At 38.7% G+C, this 24,349-nt stretch overlaps 1 protein-coding gene across 1 annotated transcript in view; it reads right to left on the minus strand.

The window, feature by feature from the left end:
- Positions 1-3,036: 3,036 nt before the first annotated feature.
- Positions 3,037-24,349, minus strand: part of KDM1B (lysine demethylase 1B) — a 35,271-nt gene continuing 13,958 nt past the window's right edge. The window contains exons 6-21 of the mRNA XM_063451683.1: positions 17,859-17,975; positions 16,089-16,127; positions 15,063-15,273; positions 13,490-13,674; positions 13,184-13,360; positions 12,952-13,026; positions 12,709-12,846; positions 11,137-11,308; positions 10,885-11,012; positions 8,358-8,489; positions 7,530-7,604; positions 6,880-6,996; positions 6,518-6,643; positions 5,644-5,766; positions 5,170-5,322; positions 3,037-3,981 (exon numbers count right to left, since the gene is read on the minus strand). Coding sequence (XP_063307753.1) covers positions 3,898-3,981; positions 5,170-5,322; positions 5,644-5,766; positions 6,518-6,643; positions 6,880-6,996; positions 7,530-7,604; positions 8,358-8,489; positions 10,885-11,012; positions 11,137-11,308; positions 12,709-12,846; positions 12,952-13,026; positions 13,184-13,360; positions 13,490-13,674; positions 15,063-15,273; positions 16,089-16,127; positions 17,859-17,975 — 2,052 coding nt within the window. The 3' untranslated portion in view covers positions 3,037-3,897. The remainder of the gene's footprint in view (positions 3,982-5,169; positions 5,323-5,643; positions 5,767-6,517; positions 6,644-6,879; positions 6,997-7,529; positions 7,605-8,357; positions 8,490-10,884; positions 11,013-11,136; positions 11,309-12,708; positions 12,847-12,951; positions 13,027-13,183; positions 13,361-13,489; positions 13,675-15,062; positions 15,274-16,088; positions 16,128-17,858; positions 17,976-24,349) is intronic.

Raw genomic sequence — 24,349 nt, forward strand, 5'->3', positions numbered from 1 at the left:
TAGTATATTAATATGGCATCAGTAAGTAGGTAAAATGCGCTCACATGATAGAGAGTTCCCATTGGCTCTTGTAAATTAGCATGGAGTGGTTTAATCTCCACTCTGCAATATAAACTTGACTGGGGACCTCTCCATAAGGGCATGTAGAATATAACCAAGAGAACATATACTACAAGAGCCAATTGGAGGCTGCATATCACGTGAGTGCATTTTTATGTACTTACTGACCTAATGTTTTATTAATACACATTATTTTAATTCCTTTGTACTGTTTGACTTTACATATTCCATATAACAAGCTTGGACCAAAAATACATCTTCAATCCATAAATGGGGATTATACCACTGAAGCCGGGCTTGTTTAAAGTATAATTCTATTTCTTTATCGTATTCCAATTTGAGCACGACATACTACACTATATAGTCCTACTCCTGTCCTATTTTTTATAATTTCATATTACGAACATTCAAGGACATCCAAAAGTGCTACTTCCATCTTCTCCTTTAATACTCCTAATAATGTCAGAGCCTCCAGAGGAACAGAAATAATTTTTACATCTGTGAATTGGTTGAAGTTTATCGGTTGCATAGACATCTTACAAGATTAGTCTGGGTAAGATTGAACATGAATGACCTATGGGTGCAAAGGAATGTTGGCTTAGCAGAAAGATGCCTTATCTATAACCCTCTTCCTGCTGTGCCAAAAGATGTCTGATTGTTCTAACTAAACACCCAAATTAACCATTCCAGTGCTGTAATCTGCAATGACACATCTACTAGGTGAGCATTTCATGTATACTTTGCACACATCCCAAATTTGAGCGCTATCTACTAAATAGCTGAAAGGATAAAATTTGGGAGGAGGCTTGTCCTTTTCTTAATTTCGCTGCTTCAGTTACTAATTAGACAAGTCCCTAACTTGGTACCCTTCATTATGATAATCGCACATAAGGATGACAAACTAGGGAGCTATCAAACAGCTGAGATTGATTTTTTTTTTTTTTTTTTTTTTAAAGCCCTTTGATCTTTCAGGCAGCGGTTTAGTAACTGCCTCTCTAATATAGTATGTTTATATGGGATTACTATTTAAGGATACCCAATTAGAGAGTTCTGATAAATACTGCCCTTTGATGGATGAGTTCAGGCCCTATACAGTTTTTGGTTTTATAATAAAAACATTGCTTTGTGAATATTCAAAATCCTATACTTTGGATTAAAAACGTGAGCTTTCACATCTGAGTCCTTCCAATACGGACACTGAATGCATGCATGCAGGCAATCGCGGCAGTTTTATTTAGGCCGACCAGATTTGGCTTAAGTACATATGAGAATTGTGGTTGGATGTCTGTCATTTTCACAGGAGTTTTCCCATCTGGATATGGAATAACCCCATTAATCTTTTAATACCGAACTCATCTTGTTTTCCCTTAAATAGTCCTGCCCCTATCTCGATGTACCTCAGTGAGATACCTATTACTCCAACCACAAAAGTCTGCTGACCTTAAGTTACTTTTCACTCAGGTCTTCGCTTACATCTAGCTTAAAAATATTGCCTGCATTCACTATTTTATAACTCATGATACAGCTAAGACACTTGTTCATGCACTCATTTCCCAACTGGAAAGCACTACTTATTAGCCTACCAAATACATGTTTTGCCCCCTCTTTAGAATGTAATCAATCATCATCGCGACTGATCGCTACTCAAACACCTCACCCCTTTGCCAGTTACATTGGCCTTCTGTACCATTCAGGATCCAATTGAAACACTAACCTATAAAGGCTTCAATAACTCCATTACCCACTACATTTCCTCTACTCAACAAATATGCACTCTCCTATGAGCGTCCATCTGCTCTTTCCAGTACTGCCAACTCTCATCATGCTGTTATTTCTCTTGTGTGTTGTTACCCCTTCAAATTGTAAGCACGTTTGAGCAGGGCCTTCTTCAGCACTTGTTTAAAGCGGCACTGTCTTGCCGAACGTACCTTTCTTTAATCGATTCTTCTTCCTCTCTCAGGATCTGTTCTTCATTTCTGCTCTAGTTTTCTTTAAAATGACTAACCATCTCTGACCAGCGGAGGAGCAACGTGTGCTTCATTTCCGGTGGTCAGAGCAATTTTCCCACAATTCTTACCTTTCCTCCGTGTTCCCGCGAAGCCTCCTTTCACTTTTCCCGAACGTCCTGTCATTTAGACAGAATGCCGGCAAAACTACCGAATTGCGTCCTAACAGAATGAGAACAGTTTCTCCATTCGTGTTTGGACTTATTTCAGGACTTTGTTCAGATCGGAATTTCATTAGAATGAATGAAACTCTGATCCTATTAGTGCTGCGGCTGCATCTTGCAGCCGCTTAGTAGATAGGGAGTTATCTACCAAAAGGCTGATACTCCTTAATTCCCACGAAAGACCAATCCCTAAAGATGACTTAGTATTAGTAAATTCTGCCTCCTGAGGAATCGATTCAAGTAAGTTAAGTTCGGCATGACAGTGACGCTTTAAGTTAATATTTTGTATATCAATTACTTGTCTAATATCTCCATAAAACTCATCTGCCAGTGTGGGGCTACCAATTCTGCCCCAAGCCATAAAAGGGGAGTGCCAGGTGTAGAGTGATACCTGGGGTTCCCTAGTTACCAGCAGCAAAACTGTCCCTGCTGGTAAAATACCACTCAATAGAATTATTCCATCATAGTTCCTTAAGGGGAGGACATCCATAACATCATTATTCTGTCATTGGTCCTTCAGGGTCCTCTTCTTGTAGAGTGCAGCTTCTGTTTTTGTTTGGATATTGGCACTTGATCATTCTTTCTATGCCTGAGTGTGTTTAGTTATACTGCCTTTAACACAAACACCACAATGCAAATTATATCTAATACAGGAGAAGATAATCCATATTATGTATGGACTGTTACAGTGAGTGGATTCAATAAAACCTAAAACCGAATTATGTTTTACAATCACCCGAATAATGCAAGATATGTTAAATTGCCATCAACAAAAATGTTTTCAGGAGGGTACTGATAACATGAGCCATTTTTAATATATGCCTTTATTTTGAACATACAGTTTAACATGAAATTGTCCATGCTCAGCACTCCAGCAAATCCAAAAGTATAGTGAAAACAAAGTGTATCTCTGTAGTAAGAGAATAAGCATGTTTGGCAGTAACTGAACACAAAGAAAAACTAAATTTAGTGCCAAGTATGTTTTTGTTTTATATATTTACAACAAAATTTTAATTTACATGTTTATTAATTTAAACATTTACTTGCATATCTTCGAATAACTCAATACTTAATAAATAAGACAAAGCATTTGGCAGAACAAAAAAAACACTCCTGGTACAGACAGCTGCCAATTGGATGACAGCGCCATTGTAGGGAGCCCAGAAATCCAATTTACCATCAGAATTACTAGACTTGCGTAATAATGCATTTCAGGTGGTTTGAACGATCAAATTCCTTTTAATCTATGCCCGAACGAATCGATCCATCCAAGACTTGCCTGTGGAGTCTTATTCATTGCATAAGATTCCACAGATAAAACCCAGACAGATTGATTCTTTTGGGCATATATGAAAAGGAATTTGATTAGTTCAAAATGCCTGAAACTCATTAATGTGCAAGTCTAATAATTACGTTCGTAATGTTAAAGGTATATTACCTGATTAATGCTCTCTTTAAGGGAAATGTGAACAATACCCCAGTAGAACGTTCAATACACAGCCTGATTTCCAACATTCTGGTCAATATTAAATATATAACAAATGCTGTAAACAAGAAAGTTGCACTGTAATGTTTATCCAAACATGATATTAATTGAGTATTCTTTAAATTGCTTCCCAAAACAGTATATAAAAGTAGAAACATTGTTGTAAAATAAGCCCCATTGTTCAAAATGTAGTAATCTTGCTCGCTTCTCGCACACCGCTCAAGTAGGCTCCAGTGACCGTCTGGGGAAAATGGCGATTTGTGGCCTGTAAGAAGTGTCAGGGAAAAAAAAAAATATATTCAGATGAGTACATTGGAAAAAGAGTGACCGATATTAAATGCACGCATGCACATATACATATAAATACATACACAAACAAAAAAGTCATATGGCTGCAACTCTGTCACGTGTAAAGGTAATTGCAAAACCCAGGCCAAAACAGAGTTGAAAAATCTGTTATAGTCACAAATTGGCTATATTGGGCATAATAAATTTGATTCACCACGTTTAATTTAACTGAATAAATCCTTCTATGATTTAATGTTTTGGTAAGTGAATTTAAGGCCAGCATTCAGAGGAAAATGATCAGAATTGTTCAAGACAGCAGAAGGCCCATGTGCACCACAATTCACAACTTAAAAAGTAGTGTGTGCAGAATGGCATTTTACATGTGTAAGACATTGAGCCTGAAATGGCTGACCTATAGCAGCCATCCTTGCAGTAATAAGAAAAGAAATCGATAGAGGTTACAGGATCACAAATTTAGGTCACTGAAGACTGGTATAACATTGCCTATCCTGAACAATCTCCATTTCTCCAACAACATACAGATAGTATCACTACTGTAATGTATGGGAAATGCCTTTATTACACACTTTATATGTAATATCTCAGTGTGCCACACAATACGTATGGCCACTGTCTCTGTACTCCAAAATAAAACGTCAAGCAGGACAATGGGACATGTTTCAAACACCATAAATACATCTAAATTAAATGATTATTGGCACCACCCACTGGTAAGGAGTCAAGGCTTTTGCAAATGGCTTTACACTTAACTGGGTCGATTTGGGAATCTGTGCTGTATGGATCAACTCTACTTCAGTTTAAAAGAGTAGACCAGGGGAGCCCAGCTAAGTGTCAAACCACTTGCAAATGTTTTTACTACCTATCGGGGAATGGCTTCAGGGGACTATGTAGCAGTTATGGTGCACAGAGAGCAACTTCCAAATGGTACAATGAAATACTTCATTTTATTGTAGGGTCTGTGCAGTCCCAGATTAGGATGCAAGAGAGAACCCAAAGTTTCAGATTTATTCATGGCCTCCCACGGATTTAATAATAATTAGACAAAATACTCTTGTAGAAAAAAAAAAAAAATCAATGCATTTATGCAATATCAGAATAGCATGCTCAGCCAAACGTTCTGTCTAACAATATTTCTCTTACTCACCTCACCAGCAAAAAATATTTTTCCCTGGATATCTTCAGCTATTATGTCATATGCTTCCCCAGTTCCACCAGTCTTCACAAAACTATAGGCCATTTGAGCCCATGGATCTTTAGCCCACCGTGTGACAAAGTATTTCACTGGGAGTGGCACCTCCTAATTTAAAGAAGACATTGAGATTAAGTAAATGCCAACTTACCATGCCAATTGGTGCAAATGGCTGTTCAGCAATATTCAATACAGGAGGGTTCAAATAATGTGACAGTGTGGCCACCGGAAATATGCCGAACTGTCTGTTAACCATATAGTTTATCATTTTAAGAGTACACAGCTCAAAAATAGAGAATTACAGCAAAGAAAACCATATGTAAACAGATAAGGTGATAAGAAATCTGCAACCTGGCAATCTATTTCTTGTTGCAATGCTGCTTCTTTTATAGGTAAACCATGTAAATCTCTTCCCAAGTATCACTGTACCTGCTCTTTGAAGAGCTCTCGGAGTACCACCATGCACTGTTTCACCACTTGCTTATCATCCATATCTTTAATTGAAGTTACTGCATCCCCAGTAATCACGGACATTAAGACAGCATGTTTACCCTAGATAAACAAAAAACACAGAACAGTTTATAACTGTAGGCAAAAGTAGTGGAAACCGGGAATAGACCATAAAACGATATTTGGGAAGTCAATGCAGACGTAGTAGTGTAAGTCTCATTTAGGCAAGTCAAGTAAATAAATGTCCTTTATTTCTGTGTGCAGCAGTGTAACAAAGATTCACCCTCATCTAAACAACAAATATGTAATTCACTTATAAAAAGCATTCCATAACAGAATAATAATTGGCCTAGAATTATTAATAAAAAATTAAAAAGTAAAAGAAAGCAGCAATCCTAAAATAAAATTTCTGAAACCATATCCTACACCGGTTTAGTACAGAAAAATAAATTAAGTCATAGACTCTTACATCTTACTCCACAGGTGCAGCACCTAAAAGAGTTATGACATTTATTGTTAGCTGTTGCTGGACTCGTGGAGCAAGACATAGAAGTAAATGTATATTATCCATGTATTATTAGATTAGTCAGTGTTATAATAATAATAATAATAATATTATAATAATTTGCGATTTTTATAACGCTTTTCTCACTGTGAGACTTTTACCAAAAGAAAATCAGCAAGTCAAACCAAAAACACTGATCGTTTTACGAAATTGAATTTGATTTTTAATGATGGATTAAACAGAAACTTTCCACATAAGATAAATGTTGATAATGTTGATGCAGCTGTAAGTCCAAAAGAAGGGAATTAATGGTTGTAAATTAAAATAATTCTGTTACATGGTAAATACCTGTGGATCCATGTCATAGAAAACCCCAAACAATCCACGCTTACTGGAGTCAGGTGGGATATGACCAAAGAAATCAGCTCCCTGAATTTTGTTGTCCCAAAACCTATAAGGAAACTGTAAAGCAATCTAGAGGGATAAAAACCAGAGCTGTATTAGTACACACATACAAACAAAACAACACACATGCATGTTTCAGTTCACAGCAAGAAAACAAAAAAAAACAAAACAAATTAAACCAATCTCATGTAGGTACTCCATATAAAATAAATAAGCATTACATATTTGAGGATTTTTGAATTAAAAAAAATCCTAGACTTAATAAAATGAAAAATAAAAAGCAAGTATTTATTTGAGTGACTCACCTTTTCAATGATACCAGCACCAAGACTATTAATAGCTTTAACTTTCTTTTCTGGTAATGGAGGGTTAAATTGAATCACACCTTTCTGAAGAATTGCCAAGGGAGCAGTAACCAACACCTAAATGAAAATGCAATTGTTAAAAACTGCTCTATGAAAAGAAGTGTATTACACATATATCTATCTATCTATCCCTATCTATCATAGGGATCGGCCAACATAATTTTTCCAGAGCTAATGCAGTTAGCGGTGCTGACATTCTGTACATTTACAATTTTGAAGAAGCAATAAATTTTCTATACAAATCTGACATTAACTGAAAATGCTAACAGCAATCACATTCTCCCAGACAGTCAATACATACTAGGATCACTGAGATCCCAGTATGTACAGTAATGTTACTGATATAAGTGTGACTGCAGACAGCAATCACACTCTTATCACGCTCAGCCACCCTACACATTACATTAAACTAGATTCTACAGTCTCAGTCATTAATACTTCCTGTTAGTAAGCACTTGGCTCACATTTTTTTCCATATAAAAAAAAAAAAGGAAAGCGAAAAAGAAAGAGAGAGAGAGAGAGAGAGAGAGAGAGAGAGAGAGAGAGAGAGAGAGAGAGAGAGACACACAAATATGCATATCTATTATGACCTTTTGTGCGGTATAGGTGCTCCCATCAGCAACTGTAAGTTGAACATCTTGACCAGTGTAATCTATACTTCGGACCTGTGGAAATAAATGTGATTTGTCAATATTTTCATTCAGAGGGCACCTACATTCTGCTATAAAAGCAGATGCACCTCTAGTGGCTGTCCGGAAGACTGCCACTAGAGGCTGGATTAACCCTGCAATGTAAACATAGCAGTTTCTCTGAAACTGCTACGTTTGCATCTGAAGGGTTAAAACCTGAGGGACCTGGCACCCAGACCACTTCATTGAGCTGAAGTGGTCTGGGTGACTATAGTGTCCCTTTAAGTTTGTCTGCAAAGTAATCTATACACAAAGTTTCTGTGTTATACTTTATGTTTATATGCTAGCTATACATCCCTTGCTTCAAATAAATGTTATGTTAATATTTTTTCAATCAAAACGTTCTTGGTAGTTCTTCGCACAATAACCACTTCATTGCAGTTAGGTTGTTATGATGCATTGAGTGGTTCTGGCATTGCTTGGATATAAAACAAAAGCTTTACATTTCTTGTATTTACGATTCTCTGTTCATGTCCTTGTTTCATACTGTGTTTTGCACATATTATTATTATTGCCATTTATATAGCGCCAACAGATTCCGTAGCGCTTTACAATATATGAGAGGGGGATTTAACTATAAATAGGACAATTACAAATAAACTTATGGGAACAATAGGTTGAAGAGGACCCTGCTCAATCGAGCTTACATTCTATATTACACAATATAATGCTGTAAAAATCATAAACTGACAGGTTAACAGATTTAATACAAATAAATTAAATGCTTACAGGTGATTTAAGGCGAATATCAAGTCCTTCTGACAACTTGTCAATGATCGCAGCGTATCCACCAGTCAACATTGTATGATCTCCAGCAAACTGGGCAAAAAATTCATTGTGGTCCCAAGAACGAGCAGATACCTGAATTCAAAGCAGATTTTGTTAAATGTTTGAACAGATGCACCTGGAGATCAGCCTTCCCTCCATAAAGAGTGATTACAATTTGATCATGGAACACATCTCGCAAAGGAACGTATTTGTATACAGTTTACATGTTTTCCTGTGCTCAGTGCACAAATTAACACCAAGATCCACATGTCGCACAATCTTCCTACAGATACTTGCCTGTACCATGCCCTGTGTCTTGTTTAGCTTTAATGTATTCTACTGTAAGCTGACAGGATCGTTGCAAAAAAATAAAATAAAAAATGTGATCATGGAAATCAAAGTATACATAGTCATTGGCGTACACACAACCCATGGGGCCCTGGTGCGAAACTGATCCATGGGCACCCCTCTCCCCCCCCCCCCCCCGACAGAAACACACAAATACATACAGACACGACAAACAGACAGACAGGCACACATACATACAGACAGAGACACACACACACATACATACAGGCAGACACACACACAGATACAGGCAGACAGATACACATAGATACATACAGGCAGACACACACACGCAGACACATACATACATAGAAAGACACATACATACATACAGACAGACAGGCACACTTACAAACACATACACACATAATATTTAAGTCACCCTCCTGTTTCCTCCTTTTTAGGTGCATGAGAGTGTCTTTCCCCTGGGTCCAGTGGTGGCTCAGGTTGATGGGAGTCAGAGCTCTCAGTGATAGCTGGGAGGAGTGATGTGCAGTCACTTCCTCCCAGCGTGTGATGATCTCATCACAGGGTGCCGGTCGCGCTGTTAAAGCGCCGCAGCGCTGACCGGGCCCCCTGAAAATCCATACCCATCGGGTGGCCCTGTCAGCATGGGCCACTCGATGGGTACCTTAACATGCGGCCCCGGTGGTTTGCAGCACGGGCAGGTGCCGCAAATGATGATGGCGCGCACCCGGTCGCAGGGGTCTGCAGGGTGACCGCTATATGTACGCCCGTGTACATAGTGTTGGTGGCTAACCTCATAATTGTATTAAAAGGGAGATACAAAACTCAGGAACCACCCCAACACCTGCAAGACATTTAAAATGTTAGATTAACAAAATGTCAAAGGAATAAAGTAAGACTTGCCATATTTACATCCACTGGCTATTTACATAAAGGAAATGATGAGTTGAATTCAATATATTTGGTGCTATGGAGCACAAATATGCATTAAGAGACTAGTGTGGGGTGATTTTTACCTATTTGTTTTCTACTTACTATTTTTTTTTTTTTTTTTTTTTTTAACTACATTCCTCTTTGGAATAAAAATTATGTTTTAATCCTGCACTGCGGAATATTTTGGTGCCTATAAATGCCAGTCAAAAATAAATAAATCCTTTCCAAGTATTGGAGCAGTTAGATTGGAGCAGTTTTTTTCCTTCATCATTCAAATCGACCAGGTACTATAATGGACAATGTTAGCAGGTAACACCACCCTCTTTGATAACTAGAATGATCAGAACTGACCCCCCTTGAATGCCTATCTCCAATGCCCTTTATTTGTGATTGGAGAATGTTCAAAACTATACAATATACCGGTATATATATGTTATAATTTCTTTTTTTTGATGTGGTTATTTCATGTCCTTTGAGACTTTTCTATATCGGTACCTGACTTTTGTCTCACTCTAGTTAAGATATAAGCAACATCTTGGAAAGATGTTAAAGGGACACTATAGTCACCCAGACCACTTCAGCTCAATTAAGTGGTCTGGGTGCCAGGTTCCACAGGTTTTAACCCTTCAGAGAAACTGCTATGTTTACATTGCAGGGTTAAGCCAGACTCTAGTGGCTGTCTTCCTGACAGCCGCTAGAGGCGCTTCTGCGTTGCTGGATGCAAAAATTGCATTCAGCGTGCAGAACATCCATAGGAAAGCATTGAGAAATGCTTTCCTATGGATTGCTTGAATGCGCGCGCAGCTTTTGCCGCGCATGCGCATTCCGCGCCACTCGGGAGCTGACGTCTGCGGGGGAGGAGAGGTCACCAGCAGCGAGGGAACCCGGCGCTGGAATAAAGTAAGTAACTAAAGGGGTTTTAACCCCTTCAGCACCAAGGGAGGGGGGGCCGTGAGGGTGTGGGGGACTTAAGGGTTATATAGTGTCAGGAAAACAAGTTTGTTTTAATGACACTATAGTGATCCTTTAATACTGACTTTTTTTTGCGATCAAGAAAAAAACAAAAACACACACCTACAATATTATGACCATGTATTTCCATTAAAGCCTGAAAAGCTTGTTTTAAGAAGCACAATTAGTTTTTTTTACTGTTTTTGTAAAGCACATAGGCATTGCTAGATTTTGGAAGCAAGAGATAATTTTCTAGTCTTTGTATTGCAATCAGCAGAACGAAGCTTGCCTTCTGTAAGTTACTTCCACAGGCGTACTCCAGATTACTGAGGTGGAACTGTAACACCTTTTCTTCCACATCAGTGAATTGGATTCCAGATTCCTGAATAAAAGCCTTGTAGATTTCCTGGATCTTATCTGTCAAGTAAATGTAAAGAATAAAAACAGAAATAAGACTCACTGAGATAACTAAGTCGAATGTAAACAATTATTTTTTAGCATTTGCCAATATACACTGCATTATGTGTCTATGACATGATACCTCCTAGTGGTGCATCTTGATTCTGCGTCTTATCTTTTCTCCACTCAGCAACAACATCTAGTATAGCATTGAAGTGGAAGTCCATTCGTTTATCTATAGCTGGGTCAGTAAGTCTTCCCCCTTCCTGAATTAGATCACACCTTTCTCCCAGTTTACGCATCTTGATCGCGATCTTTATTGAAGAAAAAGAAAATAAATCTAGTTGAAAAGCAAACACAAAAATAAATAAAATCACCATTTAGAAGACCCCACATGGAAACACACATGCATTTAGTTATGCATTTTTCAATGGTGGGTACATCTGAAAACCGCTTGTAAAAGATATTTAATTAATTTGTCTGAAGCCTTTGCAAGCCTTCCTCTTCTAACCCAACCAAGACTTTCTGTGGCCGTCCAATCACAGACTCCACAATGCTTCTCTCTAAGAAATCTTTACAAGGCAGGTGCATGCCTGTTGCAACAGAGAAGTAACTGGACGGGTTGTCTGACCGATAGTAAAGGGGGCAGAACAGGGATAATTTATGAAAGTTCCCATTTCTATTGTAATGCTTAATGGTTCTGGACTATGAATTTCATTTGTTTGATGCAAACCTTCAGTTTTTGCAAGTACCTGAAAGTAACGGTATCAAGTCCATCCCTGGGCACCCATTTTTATCAAGGGATTTTTTTTGTAGCCTTCCCAGGGTCTGTGTCCTTTCTCAGCTCTGCAGGTTTTGATCTCATGGCTTTTTTCCCCACTAACAAGAATTTATAGCTGTGAGACCTTGAATAGACAGGCCTATCATACCCAATCAATTAAATTTGCCACAAGTGGACCCCAATCAAAGTTTAGAAAACATCTCAAAGATGAGAAATGCGATGCACCTTAGTTAAATTACTAGTCTCACAGCAAAGGGTCTAAATACTTATCGTCAATGTTTTTTATTTTTAATAAATTTGAAAAGTTTTCAAAAATCTGTTTTTTACTTGGTCATTATGGGGTTTTAGTGTCAAGTGATGTGAATAAAAAAATAAATGGCAGCAAAAGGCTGGAACAAAATGTGAAAAAGAAGGGGTCTTAGGTAACCGAATATCCATAAAATGTATCTGTAATCCAGCTTGGGCACAGTCTCCTCACATCTTTCGCTTCTCCTTCTGTGAGACTGTTAGGACGGATATTCTCGGTCCAATCTAATACTTGGCACAGAAGCTTTAACTGTACTTGCGTGATCGTGCTATATGTGGTGACGATGAGCGTGATGACCATGGTCGGTTTGACAGCTACTAGAGGCGTGTTTTTGGACACATGTAAATAATGCTGCTTCTCATAAATAGGAATGTTTTACATTGCTCACCCAAAAAAGGGAGGGGGTTTATGCACCAACCCATTACATTAATATGTAGTAGTTTTGGTATTTAGTCTGTCCTTTTAAAACAAAAAAATCGCATCAGCATTACAGTGCCGAGTTTATTGACACTATTTTACATGTGTTTACAGAATGCTTTGCTTACCATTTTCTCAATAATAAAGTTAAACAACAAAGTTTTAATGTTCATTAATGAACAACAGATATAATGGCCATACAAACCCACTTGCTCACACATTATTGATATAGGATTGTTGACACAGCCATTAACAATCTGGGCTCCTCTTCCAATGGTGACACCTTTAAAAGACTTGTCATCCCAAACTCTCCCTCCAATCCTGTCTCTGGCTTCAAGAATCATCACCTGAACAAAAAACAACAAAAGAATATATTATGTATAAATAAAAAAGTGGGAGGGAGAACCCACAAAACAGAACTATACATGATTCCATGTTTGAGAATTATTTACCTTTATGCCAAAGTTGTGCAGCTGTCGGGAAGCTGCCAGTCCAGCGGGGCCAGCCCCAATGACAATTACAGATTTCTAAAAAAAAAATAAAAAAATAAACAAATAAATATTTTATTGCAAAAGACACCAAATACAAGTATTCAGGCTTCTTTAATCCAATGAGCCACTCATAAGATTAAGATGGGTAAGGATATCTGAAAGTCTATTTCTAAGAATCTTCAAAGCAACCTACATTGTGATATTCCTGTGGAAGAAGGTATTGACCTGGCGAGACTGCCAGGACTCCTGTGTTGACCAGTCCTTTTCTAGTCATGAAATAGAGGATCCTCTCCATCTCTTGAACACATCGAATGCGAACCAACCCTCGTACAATTATATGAGGAGCACAATTCTGGGGAGTGAGCACCTCCTAGTATAATAATAATAAAAGGAAAAATCAAGTTGCATTTTTAAATAAGAATTCCATACATTAAGAGCTGACAGAATCAAAAACCTTCTTCCTTATAAAATAAATAAATAAATAAAAAATATCACCAACCTTGCAGTTTATGTGCCATAGAGCAAGTATTAGATTTCTCATTGCTAAATACATGGTAGGATCACGTGAATACTCTGGAAACTCATAAAGCTCATCTAATTCCATCACATCGGGTCTAACGCAGAGTGCTTTCCCACATTCATTAGGCTGGTAAAAAGGTTGGAAGTACGGATTGATTTTTGTACCTATATAAATGAATTACAAAATTCTATAAAAAGGCAGAGTATTAACTATCTGCTTATATGCACAGAATGTTAAGTGTTACAGTATCTAACACCAGGGCTGTAGAGTCATTGACAAATATGGTGTAAATAGTCACAAAACTCAAGTCCCTTGTATAGGTTATGGTGCTGAAGATTCCCTGCCTCCTTGTAAACAAAAAAAACAACACTTCGGGACAGAAAAAAGTTATTTTTGTTATGCCTGTATAAAACATTTATGGTAGGGAAAACCTGTGCATATCCCCAAATCCCTTGGCAAGCAAAGCAGCAATTGTGAGAAAACTCCACTCAAATCATTGAAAACTCACTTCAAGAAAGCATATCAATTAAACTGTTAGCAGGTTTTTATCCCCCATGACTCCTCTCCTGCAACTGTCAAAAATGACCTACTTTTCTAACAACCTACTTCGAACCCCTACTTTTACCCTTTGTGTCACTGTACCCCACTCCATGTAGAATGGAAGCACATTGAGCAGGGCCCTCCATCTCTCTTGTCCTGTATGTCCAATTGTCTGGTTACAATTACATGTCTGTTAGTCCACCCATTGTACAGCGCTATGGAATGTGATGGCGCTATATAAATAATAACAATAATAACACAATGAAGGTCATAAAAGCTGAAGTAATACTGAGCAATTCTATTTATCTTGTTGATGTTCATCCTATTACATCACATGTCCCATAAACCTCAGCTGAGTTACACTCAGCTCCACTGAGCTGACTGGCCGAACCACTTCCTTTTCTATAGAATGCATGTAAAAAAATAAATGAGGGTCACCACCAGCATGGAATATCACTTAAGAAATGTTTCAAGCTTTTCATATGATCATTGCACATTGATTAGTAAACAATAATGAACATTATGACAAAAACATTACACAGAGTAATTACATGTACAACAATAACTTGCAAACATTGCCAGACATTGTTGTATACATTAGACAAAGTAGTTCCCACTTTGTCTTAAGTACATTGTTAGAATTCCACTGACATTCCAATGCAAACACTAACTATATGAATCCCATATTTAGTTATGGGATTTCATTAAGATTCTGTCTTTATGAAAAACTCAAATTAAATTAGCACTTTAACTATTGTAACATGGTCGTGTTTTGCATGCCAGAAAAAAGTTTAAATAATCACTTAACCTAATCAAGGTAAGATATAATAAAGATCCCAAAAGTTATAATTACTGTCTAACTACTCACTAAGCAATACACAAAATCATGCCACAATACAGGACTACAGTGTGCCCCAAAAATATGCCAGTGGTTGGGATTTGATATTCTAAACATTTTAAAAATATTCTCTCGCTCATTCTTATACAAAACAAAAGGGTGTAGAGTTCATACTGGCTGAGTTAGGAGATGAAACACCTCTACAGTGCTCCATTTTCGCAGAATGGTCTTCTCCAAGAAGGCGATTAGTGCTGGTACAGGATGGGCTCATGCCCACACAGTCTGGGTAGTAGGCAGCCAACAATTCAGCTGCAGGGCTGTCCTTCAGCAGTGGAGGGAGAATGAGCATGGAATACCAGGATTGTGTCTGTACTTCAGAAACTCTCTGCAGGTCAGAGGAATTAATGGAAAAGGGGGATTATAATTTAGATATTTTTTGTGTCAACTATTCTGTCTACAATTTGGAACATATTCAAATATCCCAGGTATATAACAGAGGATGTTACTGGAATACTAAAAGAACATTATTAAAAGAACATTAAACCCCTAAAGCACTTTAGCTTGCTGAAACGCTTTGTGTGTTAAGAGTGTGTCCTTTTTTTATTTTGGAAATAGTGCAGAGTTCAATAGAAATTGACACTTTTATAAATTATACTGGTTGCACCGCCTGCCTTTTCAAGCAGGCAACAGGTACTGTTACTTTTTGGTTTGGTTAGCTCAGTGGACGTAAACGCAAGAGGCAGCAATTGCTCAGAGTACCTGCCTTGCAAAGACTTCTCATTGAACTGCGTTGGGAGTGTCTGTGTTGGGAGTGTCTGTCAAGGCAAGCTATTTTTAGATATAACTCCAATGAAAAATGACATAACTAGATGCATGCAAGTTTTTCATTTGGGGTATATCTACTAAACAGTGTTTTTTATTTATTTTGTATTTGGACACTGGAGTATCCCTTTAAACAAGCATACAGAGAAAGTATAGGAAATTATGTCTGCATTGCAATGGATTAACCCCTTAAGGACACATGACATGTGTGACATGTCATGATTCCCTTTTATTCCAGAAGTTTGGTCCTTAAGGGGTTAAAATGTATGTAAATGTGTTTAATTTAATGTGCACAGCTAACCTCATACTTAAAATTTGCAGAGGGGGGTTTCAAACAATGCAATGTATGGTCTTCTACAATTCATTAAGTTTACTTACCAGGTCCTCTGGCATTGAGCACTGATCTGGGCCCTCGGTCTGCAGTAGAAAGAAAATATATTCAGTTTGTATACTTGGCAAGTGGCAGCAAAACAATGTTGAAATTATGCAAATGTGTTGGAATTTTTTTTTAACTCGAAACCAGTGAATTAATTTTATTAATTAAGCAAATGGGTCCCGTTAAATATGGACAAAGTGTTATTATGTATTATCATTAAAGAGGATATTAGCAACATCTATTAATCAGCAGCATGTTCGATTTAATCCAAGCTGGTGTCACTGCACTAATTAAAAAATACTGTAGTGATTTTTACATCACAAACATTGCAGTTTACAATAGGAACGCACAACAGTAACTGACAAACTAGAGGTGAAAAGGTTAGTGGCTAAAAATTGACTGGTGATTTGTATGCAACTCGCAAAGTGAGCACTGCATATAGTCACTTAAATTCATTGCGAACACCAGAGCTGAGTGAATACATCCAGCCACGGTGATTTGGGGCTGGCAGTGGTTCTGTGGGAGACCCTTCAGACCCTGGCACGTTCAACCTGCATGTCTCCAACAATGCCAGGGTTTGCCAGTTGCCCAGCACCAATCACAGTGTAATGACAAAATCAGCATGCCTGGGATCCTGCGCTCTACTAGTTTATCTTAGAATGTTACGGATATCAGTACTGAGGATTAGGATTAGAATTAGTATTAGGTTTATGTTTAGGATTATATATAAGGTTGGGATTAGAGTTAGGGCCAGCATGCCAATAGCTCTGTTGAAATCAGCAAGGGAATCTTTCTAACACTAGTGCTAGTTTTAGGATTAAGATAAAGGATATAGTTCGGTATAGGATTAGGGTGATGTTTATGATAAGGATTAAATTTAGATTTAGGACATGGCTGAAAATTAGGGTTTAGTTTAGAATTAGAATTAAATGGGATTTAGATTCATACTTTTCTACACATAGGGTATCGTTGTACGCAGATGCTGCTGAGTACAACTAATATAATATTAATACAATGGTGCACATGACATTTAAAAAATGTAAATTAAAAAGTGATAAATAAATAAAACTACTACAATGATCTTTTTGTCCTTTAAAAAAAATATATATATATACTATGCGTTGGTGCAATAAATGAGGTACATGGAAATTGCAGTTGAACACACACACATAGCAAAAATGCCAAAAGTGCTTGTGTCCTTATGTACAATACAAGCAAACTGAAGCTGTGTCTTTAGGGGTTAATGGACAACAGGCATTTAAGGGAAGATGTCATCTGGGTAATCCTGCATTTTTGTTCTATTGGAGTTAAAAGAAGGACACGTATCACCTATTAGGCAGGAGTTTATGAAATACGTCGTAATGGTTTTTAATGGAAAGGAATAAAGCGCAAATGATAATGTTCACCACACATTTTTGGGGGGGGTACAAGAAGATGCACTTGCTACAGTTAATGAAAGCAGACAGGAATGTTTCAATTCTTAAAAGAAAGCTGTCAGATTTAAATAAAACATTTTTTTTAAAGTTTATATTTAATGGAATATATATATATTTTTTTTATAATAAGGATCTTTTTTGAGAAAAGGTAACTTTTTTATCTGGCTGAGCAGCCATGTTGGGTCAGGCTCTATTATTATCTGACCAATTTCTGTTCAACCTAACTTGCCTGCCGCTGCAGTTTCACAAAGCAGGCAAATTAGGAGCAGCAGTTGGTTTGTATAAATGATACAAAAATACTCATAATGGAAAAAAAACAAAAAAATAATGCATCACCTTGACCGAGTTATTCAATTTCATGCCACATCTGTATGTTTTTGCCATTTGTGTTGTTAACTGAATCTCTTTTGTCAGCTGTCGCCACTTCCCACATTCAAGTTTTGTGCACTGCACCTTAAAAAGAAAAAAATGTACAAAAAATTAATGGTCAAATGTAACCAAACAAGTAGAATTTAAAATACTTTCAACTGCCACATTTTTATATAGTCCCACATGCACAATTTAAAAGCTTGTTAAATGGGAAGAAAAATAAATCAATTGACATCAACTCTAGTCTTATCAAGGCATTTGCCCAAAAGATGATACTTACAACGTTAGGTGTCAGATATAAAATTTTTAAAGGGAAAACAACTTTAGCTTAATGAAGCAGTTTTGGCGTATAGAACATGCCTCTGCAGCCTCACTGCTCAATCCTCTGCCATTTAGGAGTTAAATCCCAGCAAGCGAAAATCACGACCCTTAATGTCAAGGGGCTTAATACCCCAGGTAAACGTAGTCTCTTACTCAGGGACTTAAAGAAAGAGGGAGTTGATATTGCCTGTATTCAAGAGACACATTTTAGTAAGGATTACACACCGTCTATCTTCAATAAAAATTACCCGACTCAAATTCATGCCCTCTCTGAAAACAAGACAAAAGGGGTTTCTATCTTCATCCATAAGGATGTAGCCCTGACACTACAACAGAAAAATTATAGACCCACAGGGCAGATACATAATCCTTATAGGCCTGTTCAACAATGCACACTACACTTTGGTAACGGCTTACTTCCCTAACACTGATTCCAAAGCGTATCTTCAGTCTCTTCTCCTCACTATTGACAAGGTCAAATCAGGTGACTTACTCCTCTGTGGGGATTTCAATTTTATCCAAGCACTTACACTTGGCACCACAGTTCACCCCACAGGACGTAGGAAAAGGCAATTGACCACCACGTGCAAGACCCTAACCAAGTTACTCGCATAATATGGGATTTATGACGCATGGCGTACCCTGCACCCCACGGACGCAGACTATACTTTTCACTCCAGAGTCCACAACACGTACACCCGAATAGATACCATTTATTTAGACAAATGCCACCCTGGTCCAGCTGTCGGAATGTACGATAGAGGAGATCATATGGTCTGACCACAGCCCAGTCCACCTATTAATACATGACGAGTTTCAATTTAAGGTTAAAGGGCATTGGCGTCTCAATGAGTCACTACTGATGGTCCGTTTCGTGCATCAGTTCAATCTGATCTGACAGACTATTTCCGAAACAATGAGATGGCCAAAATGGCGGATGACATAGCATGGAATGCCCATAAGGCAGTGGTCAGAGGGCTCTTTATTAGGAGGTCCTCCTACCTAAAAAAACAGAGCCAAACCACATTAATAGATTCCTATAAAGAGCTAGCAAAACTTTCCGCAAACAATAAGACGCAACCCAAGCAGGAACTACTGGCCAAGATCAATGTCCTACATTTGACCATAGCCGCCCTACATGCGGAAAAAACGAACCGTGCTGTGCAGCAGCCACAAAGTCTCCGGTACTACCCCGTCCTGGCCACAGTAAACACCATGCGGTGTTTGGTTGCACCATGTGCAGAGCAGCCCCTGCATGATCTGTCTTCTGGCAAGACTTCCTGATCTCTTTGGTGGCCTTGCGCACCTACAGGAGTCCTTGGAAATTACAGGACCCTGTAGGCGCAGGCTTTTTATAGCATTAAAGTGACAGGTCATATTATTGGGCCACATTATCTGCCCTTCACAGGTCTCACTCCTTTGTGTGATTTGGTGCAGGGTGATGATGCTGTCCAATAAGATTTTTGTTCTCCCTATTTAAACTTCCCTCTTTATGGAGATCATTGCCCTGTCGTGGTTTATTCTGCCCAAAAGTACTTACTGTGAAGTAGTTTTGGTTTTCTTGTTACTGACCCGGCTTTGTATTTGACTTTTCTGATTTTCTGGTTCCCTGACTTCAGCTTGTGTTTTCGTTATTAAGTATCTCTGATGCCCTTAAACTTTGCTTCCTATTTTAAATCTGTATTTTTTGCCTATCTCGGGCACACGTTAACCCGGCTATTCTAAGGTGCGGTATACGTACCTCATTTATTTTTATTCATTTATTCTGGTTACGGTTTCCCTGTACTCTGTGTGTGTGGGTTACCCAATCTTGACATTACCCTAGTCCTATTTTAAGGCGATCCAATCAAATGCAGGAAGATTTGTATGGACAGGAGGTAAAGTACGAGTACCCCTTAAACTGTTACAAGCCCCTAAGCAACAAGGTGGGCTGGCACTGCCTAGCAAACAGGCATATTACCAAGCGGCTGTGTTATCCGCTGTCGTACCCCATATTGTTTTCACTACCAGAAGACCACAATGGGTTTCCTTGGAGAGAGACCTCATGGGAGGGCATGAAGTTACTAATATGCTTTGGACGCCGAAGCAAATCAGACCAAATGTAACCCTCTTCCCCCTCAGGTCCAGCTCCTATTCCAAATCTGGGATAAGCAACTAAATGTTATGTTTGATGCAATGAGAAATGCGCCTCTGCGCAGACTACTAAATATTACGTTTGATGCAATGAGAAACACGCCTCTGCGCAGGCAACTGAATGATATGTTTAATTACTACTAATGGACGCTTGTCTGGACCTGGTTTTAACAAACAACATTGATCTTTTGACCAACATTCAAGTAGGTGAGCACTTGGGAAATAGTGATCACAATATAGTGTCCTTTGAAATAAACTCAAAAAAACAAAAGCACATGGAGTATACTAAAACATATAATTTTAAAAAGGCCAATTTCGGGGGCGGGGCCGGACCGCCATGTCGAGCGGACGCACAGCAGAATGGCTCCCGACAAGCTACCTAGTTTTTAGCCCTTGAAAACCGGCAAAATTCTCCCCCAGCAACTGGAAGCAGTGCCACAACACTAGAGGCGACCCTGGTACCGGGGAGAGGCTTGCCGAGAGGTTTTAGTCCCTCGGTGGGCGATCCCTGTCAGCTAAGATGGAGACCGCCCGGGCGGTGAGCGGGGTGGACGGCCGCTGCCCAGCTATCCTGCCCGCCAGAGGTACAGCGGAACCGAGAAGCTAGGCGGGTCCGGCCCTGTTCCCCCCCCTATGGGCCGGCGGGGGTGATCCCGGCCCCCACCCTGTGTCCCACCGGAGAGCCACTAACTTGCTGAGGGTCCGCTTCCAAGATGGCGGAGACCGCGTGGCAGGCGACTCTGCCGGACGCATCCCCTTCTTACTACACAGGCGGACTACAGGACCTGAATGAACAGGAGCCAACGACTGAACTCCAAGGTACCACAAGCCAGGGGGGAGCAGCACTACCACCCACAGCATCAGCGGGTACTGATCACACCACAGGACAATGGTATAAGGCCCTAACTTACCCTACTGAACCGCTTCACTCAACGCAGAGGGGCTGGAACATACTGCCCGACAACTCTCTCCCCCTGTACACGGCGGGCATCAGGCTGGACAACACGTACCCCTGGGTGGAAGATTGTCTCCCTGCACGGACAATCCGCTCATCCCACTATGGCAGACCGCACTACCAACAGATGGATCGTCCGGCATCCCGGCAAGGAAGCATGACTAACTGTATTGGCCCAACATGGGGTGGACACTCTAATATTGTTTTGCTTTAAATGCTTGATTCAGCTGAGCATGTTATTTTAATAGTTTCTCATATGTCAGTAAACCACTCTATGTACACACCTGCACTTGAAATCCTCCCTGACACAACAGACTACAGCTTAGAATAGCATAAATTAACGTACAATTTACTTACAAGCGACACCTCAGCACTTTTATTAGCGCTTTTCAACTTAGTGCTCTCACTCTATGGTTCACACAGCTACGTGCTAGAACAGTATCTACTTAGCGTGCACACTCATCTTACAAAGCGCAAGGTCCGCTATTAAATCTTCCTGCTAACTTAATCACATTAATCTGAATGTTCACAACATGGTTGTTACACTGTCCTCACTTAATCATATTTCCATTCTAAGTATCACTTCACATGTCTAAACCTGACTAAACAACAAAAATTGTGCTTGTTATGCATGTTCCCCGCATGTTATGCGTGGAGAAGCTGGAGGACTGCTTTTGGGGCACCTCTTGCCAACTTGTATTGTATCCCTGCACTACAAAAATAAAGAATTAAAAAAAAAAAGGCCAATTTCAATAAGTTAAGGGAAGCTTTACAATATATTGACTGGCATAAACTCTTTAGTGAAAAGAACACTGAGGATAAATGGATCATCTTCCAACAAATATTAGAAAGGTACATTTCTCAGTATGTACCATTGGGAAATAAATATAAAAGAAACAAATTAAAACCAATGTGGCTTACTAGAAAAGTAAAACAAGAGAATAAAAATAAGAAAAGGGCATTTAAAGCATTTAAATCGGACAAATCAGATGCATCTTATAAAAGATATAAGGAAGCAAATAATGCGTGCAAAAAGGCAAATAGACTTGCTAAACTTCAAAATGAAAAAATGATAGCTAAAGAGAGCAAAACCAACCCTAAAGCATTTTTTAAGTACATAAATTCTAAAAAAAAAAAAAAAAATGAAAGTGTAGCTACACTAAAAACTGAAACGGGGGTGTTAGTCAATGAAGAAAAAGGAAAAGGCAGGAATTTTAAATAACTATTTCTCCTCTGTATATATTAAGGAAGAACCCATGGCAATAGATGTGCAAATGATTGCTACTAAAAACTTGCAGAATAATTGTAATTGGTTAACTCAAGACAAGGTGCTGCAGCAACTAAAGACAGTTAATATAAACAACGCTCCAGGGCCTGACGGTATCCATCCACGTGTACTTAAGGAACTAAGTGTAGAAATAAGTGAACCTCTGTTTTTAATCTTTCAAGATTCTTTTCTTTCAGGAAGTGTTCCGGAGGATTGGAGGAAGGCAGATGTGGTTCCTATATTCAAAAAGGGTTCAAAATCCTTGCCTGGAAATTATAGACCTGTGAGCTTAACTTCTGTGGCTGGTAAAATATTTGAAAGGTTATTAAGGGATTATATTCAAGAATTCCTTGAGAAGAACATGGTTATCAGCAAAAATCAGCACGGTTTTATGAAGCACAGGTCGTGTCAAACTAACTTGATTGCATTCTACGAAGAAGTAATTAGAAGTATAGATCAGGGTGTTGCAGTGGATGTGATCTATTTGGACTTTGCCAAGGCATTTGATACAGTTCCACACAGAAGATTAGTGTTCAAACTCAAGGAAATCGGTCTAGATGAAAATGCTTGTTCTTGGGTAGAATATTGGCTTAAAAACAGGGTACAAAGAGTTGTCGTTAATGGTAAATTTTCAAGCTGGACAGAGGTGGCAAGTGGTGTCCCTCAGGGGTCTGTTCTGGGACCCCTTCTATTTAACATGTTTATAAATGATCTTGAAGACAGCATTGAAAGTCATGTTTCACTGTTTGCAGATGACACAAAACTTTGTAAAATAATACAATGTGAGCAAGATATTACTTTGCTGCAGAGGGATTTAGATAGACTGGAGGACTGGGCACTCAAATGGCAGATGAAATTTAATGTTGAAAAAGGCAAAGTTATGCACTTCGGCGTAAAGAATACACAAGCAACGTATACCCTTAATGGAAGCGAATTAGGGATAACAACACACGAAAAGGACTTGGGAATTGTTATAGACAACAAACTATGCAACAATGTGCAATGTCAATCAGCAGTGGCCAAGGCCAGTAGGGTATTGTCATGCATGAAAAAGGGCATTCATTCTCGGGACGAGAATATCATTTTGCCTCTTTATAAATCACTGGTAAAACCACACATTGAATATGCTGTGCAATTTTGGGCACCTGTTCTAAAGAAGGATATTGTGGCACTAGAACAAGTGCAGAGGCGGGCTACAAAATTAATAAAAGGAATGGAACATATCAGCTATGAAGAAAGGTTAACAAATGTAAACCTATTTAGTTTAGAAAAACGTCGCCTGAGATGGGATATGATAACATTATACAAATATATTCGAGGCCAATACAAACCATTGTGTGGAAATCTATTCACAAACCGGACTTTACATAGGACACGAGGTCATGCGTTTAGACTAGAAGAAAGAAGATTTCGTCTAAGGCAAAGGAAAGGTTTTTTTACTGTAAGAACAATCGGGATGTGGAATTCTCTGCCTGAAGAAGTGGTTTTATCAGAGTCCATACAGATGTTCAAACAGCTACTAGATGCATACTTGCAAAAACAGAATATTCAAGGATATAATCTTTCAATGTAGGGTAATAACGGCTTGATCCAAGGATAAATCTGACTGCCATTCTGGGGTCAAGAAGGAATGTTTTTCCTAGCTTGTTGCAAAATTGGAAGTGCTTCAAACTGGGTTTTTTTTTTGCCTTCTTTTGGATCAACAGCAAAAAACATATGTGAGGAAGGCTGAACTTGATGGACGCAAGTCTCTTTTCAGCTATGTAACTATGTAACTACCGT

Source organism: Pelobates fuscus, chromosome 4 (genome assembly GCF_036172605.1).
Source record: "Pelobates fuscus isolate aPelFus1 chromosome 4, aPelFus1.pri, whole genome shotgun sequence".
Classification (NCBI taxonomy): Eukaryota; Metazoa; Chordata; class Amphibia; order Anura; family Pelobatidae; genus Pelobates; species Pelobates fuscus.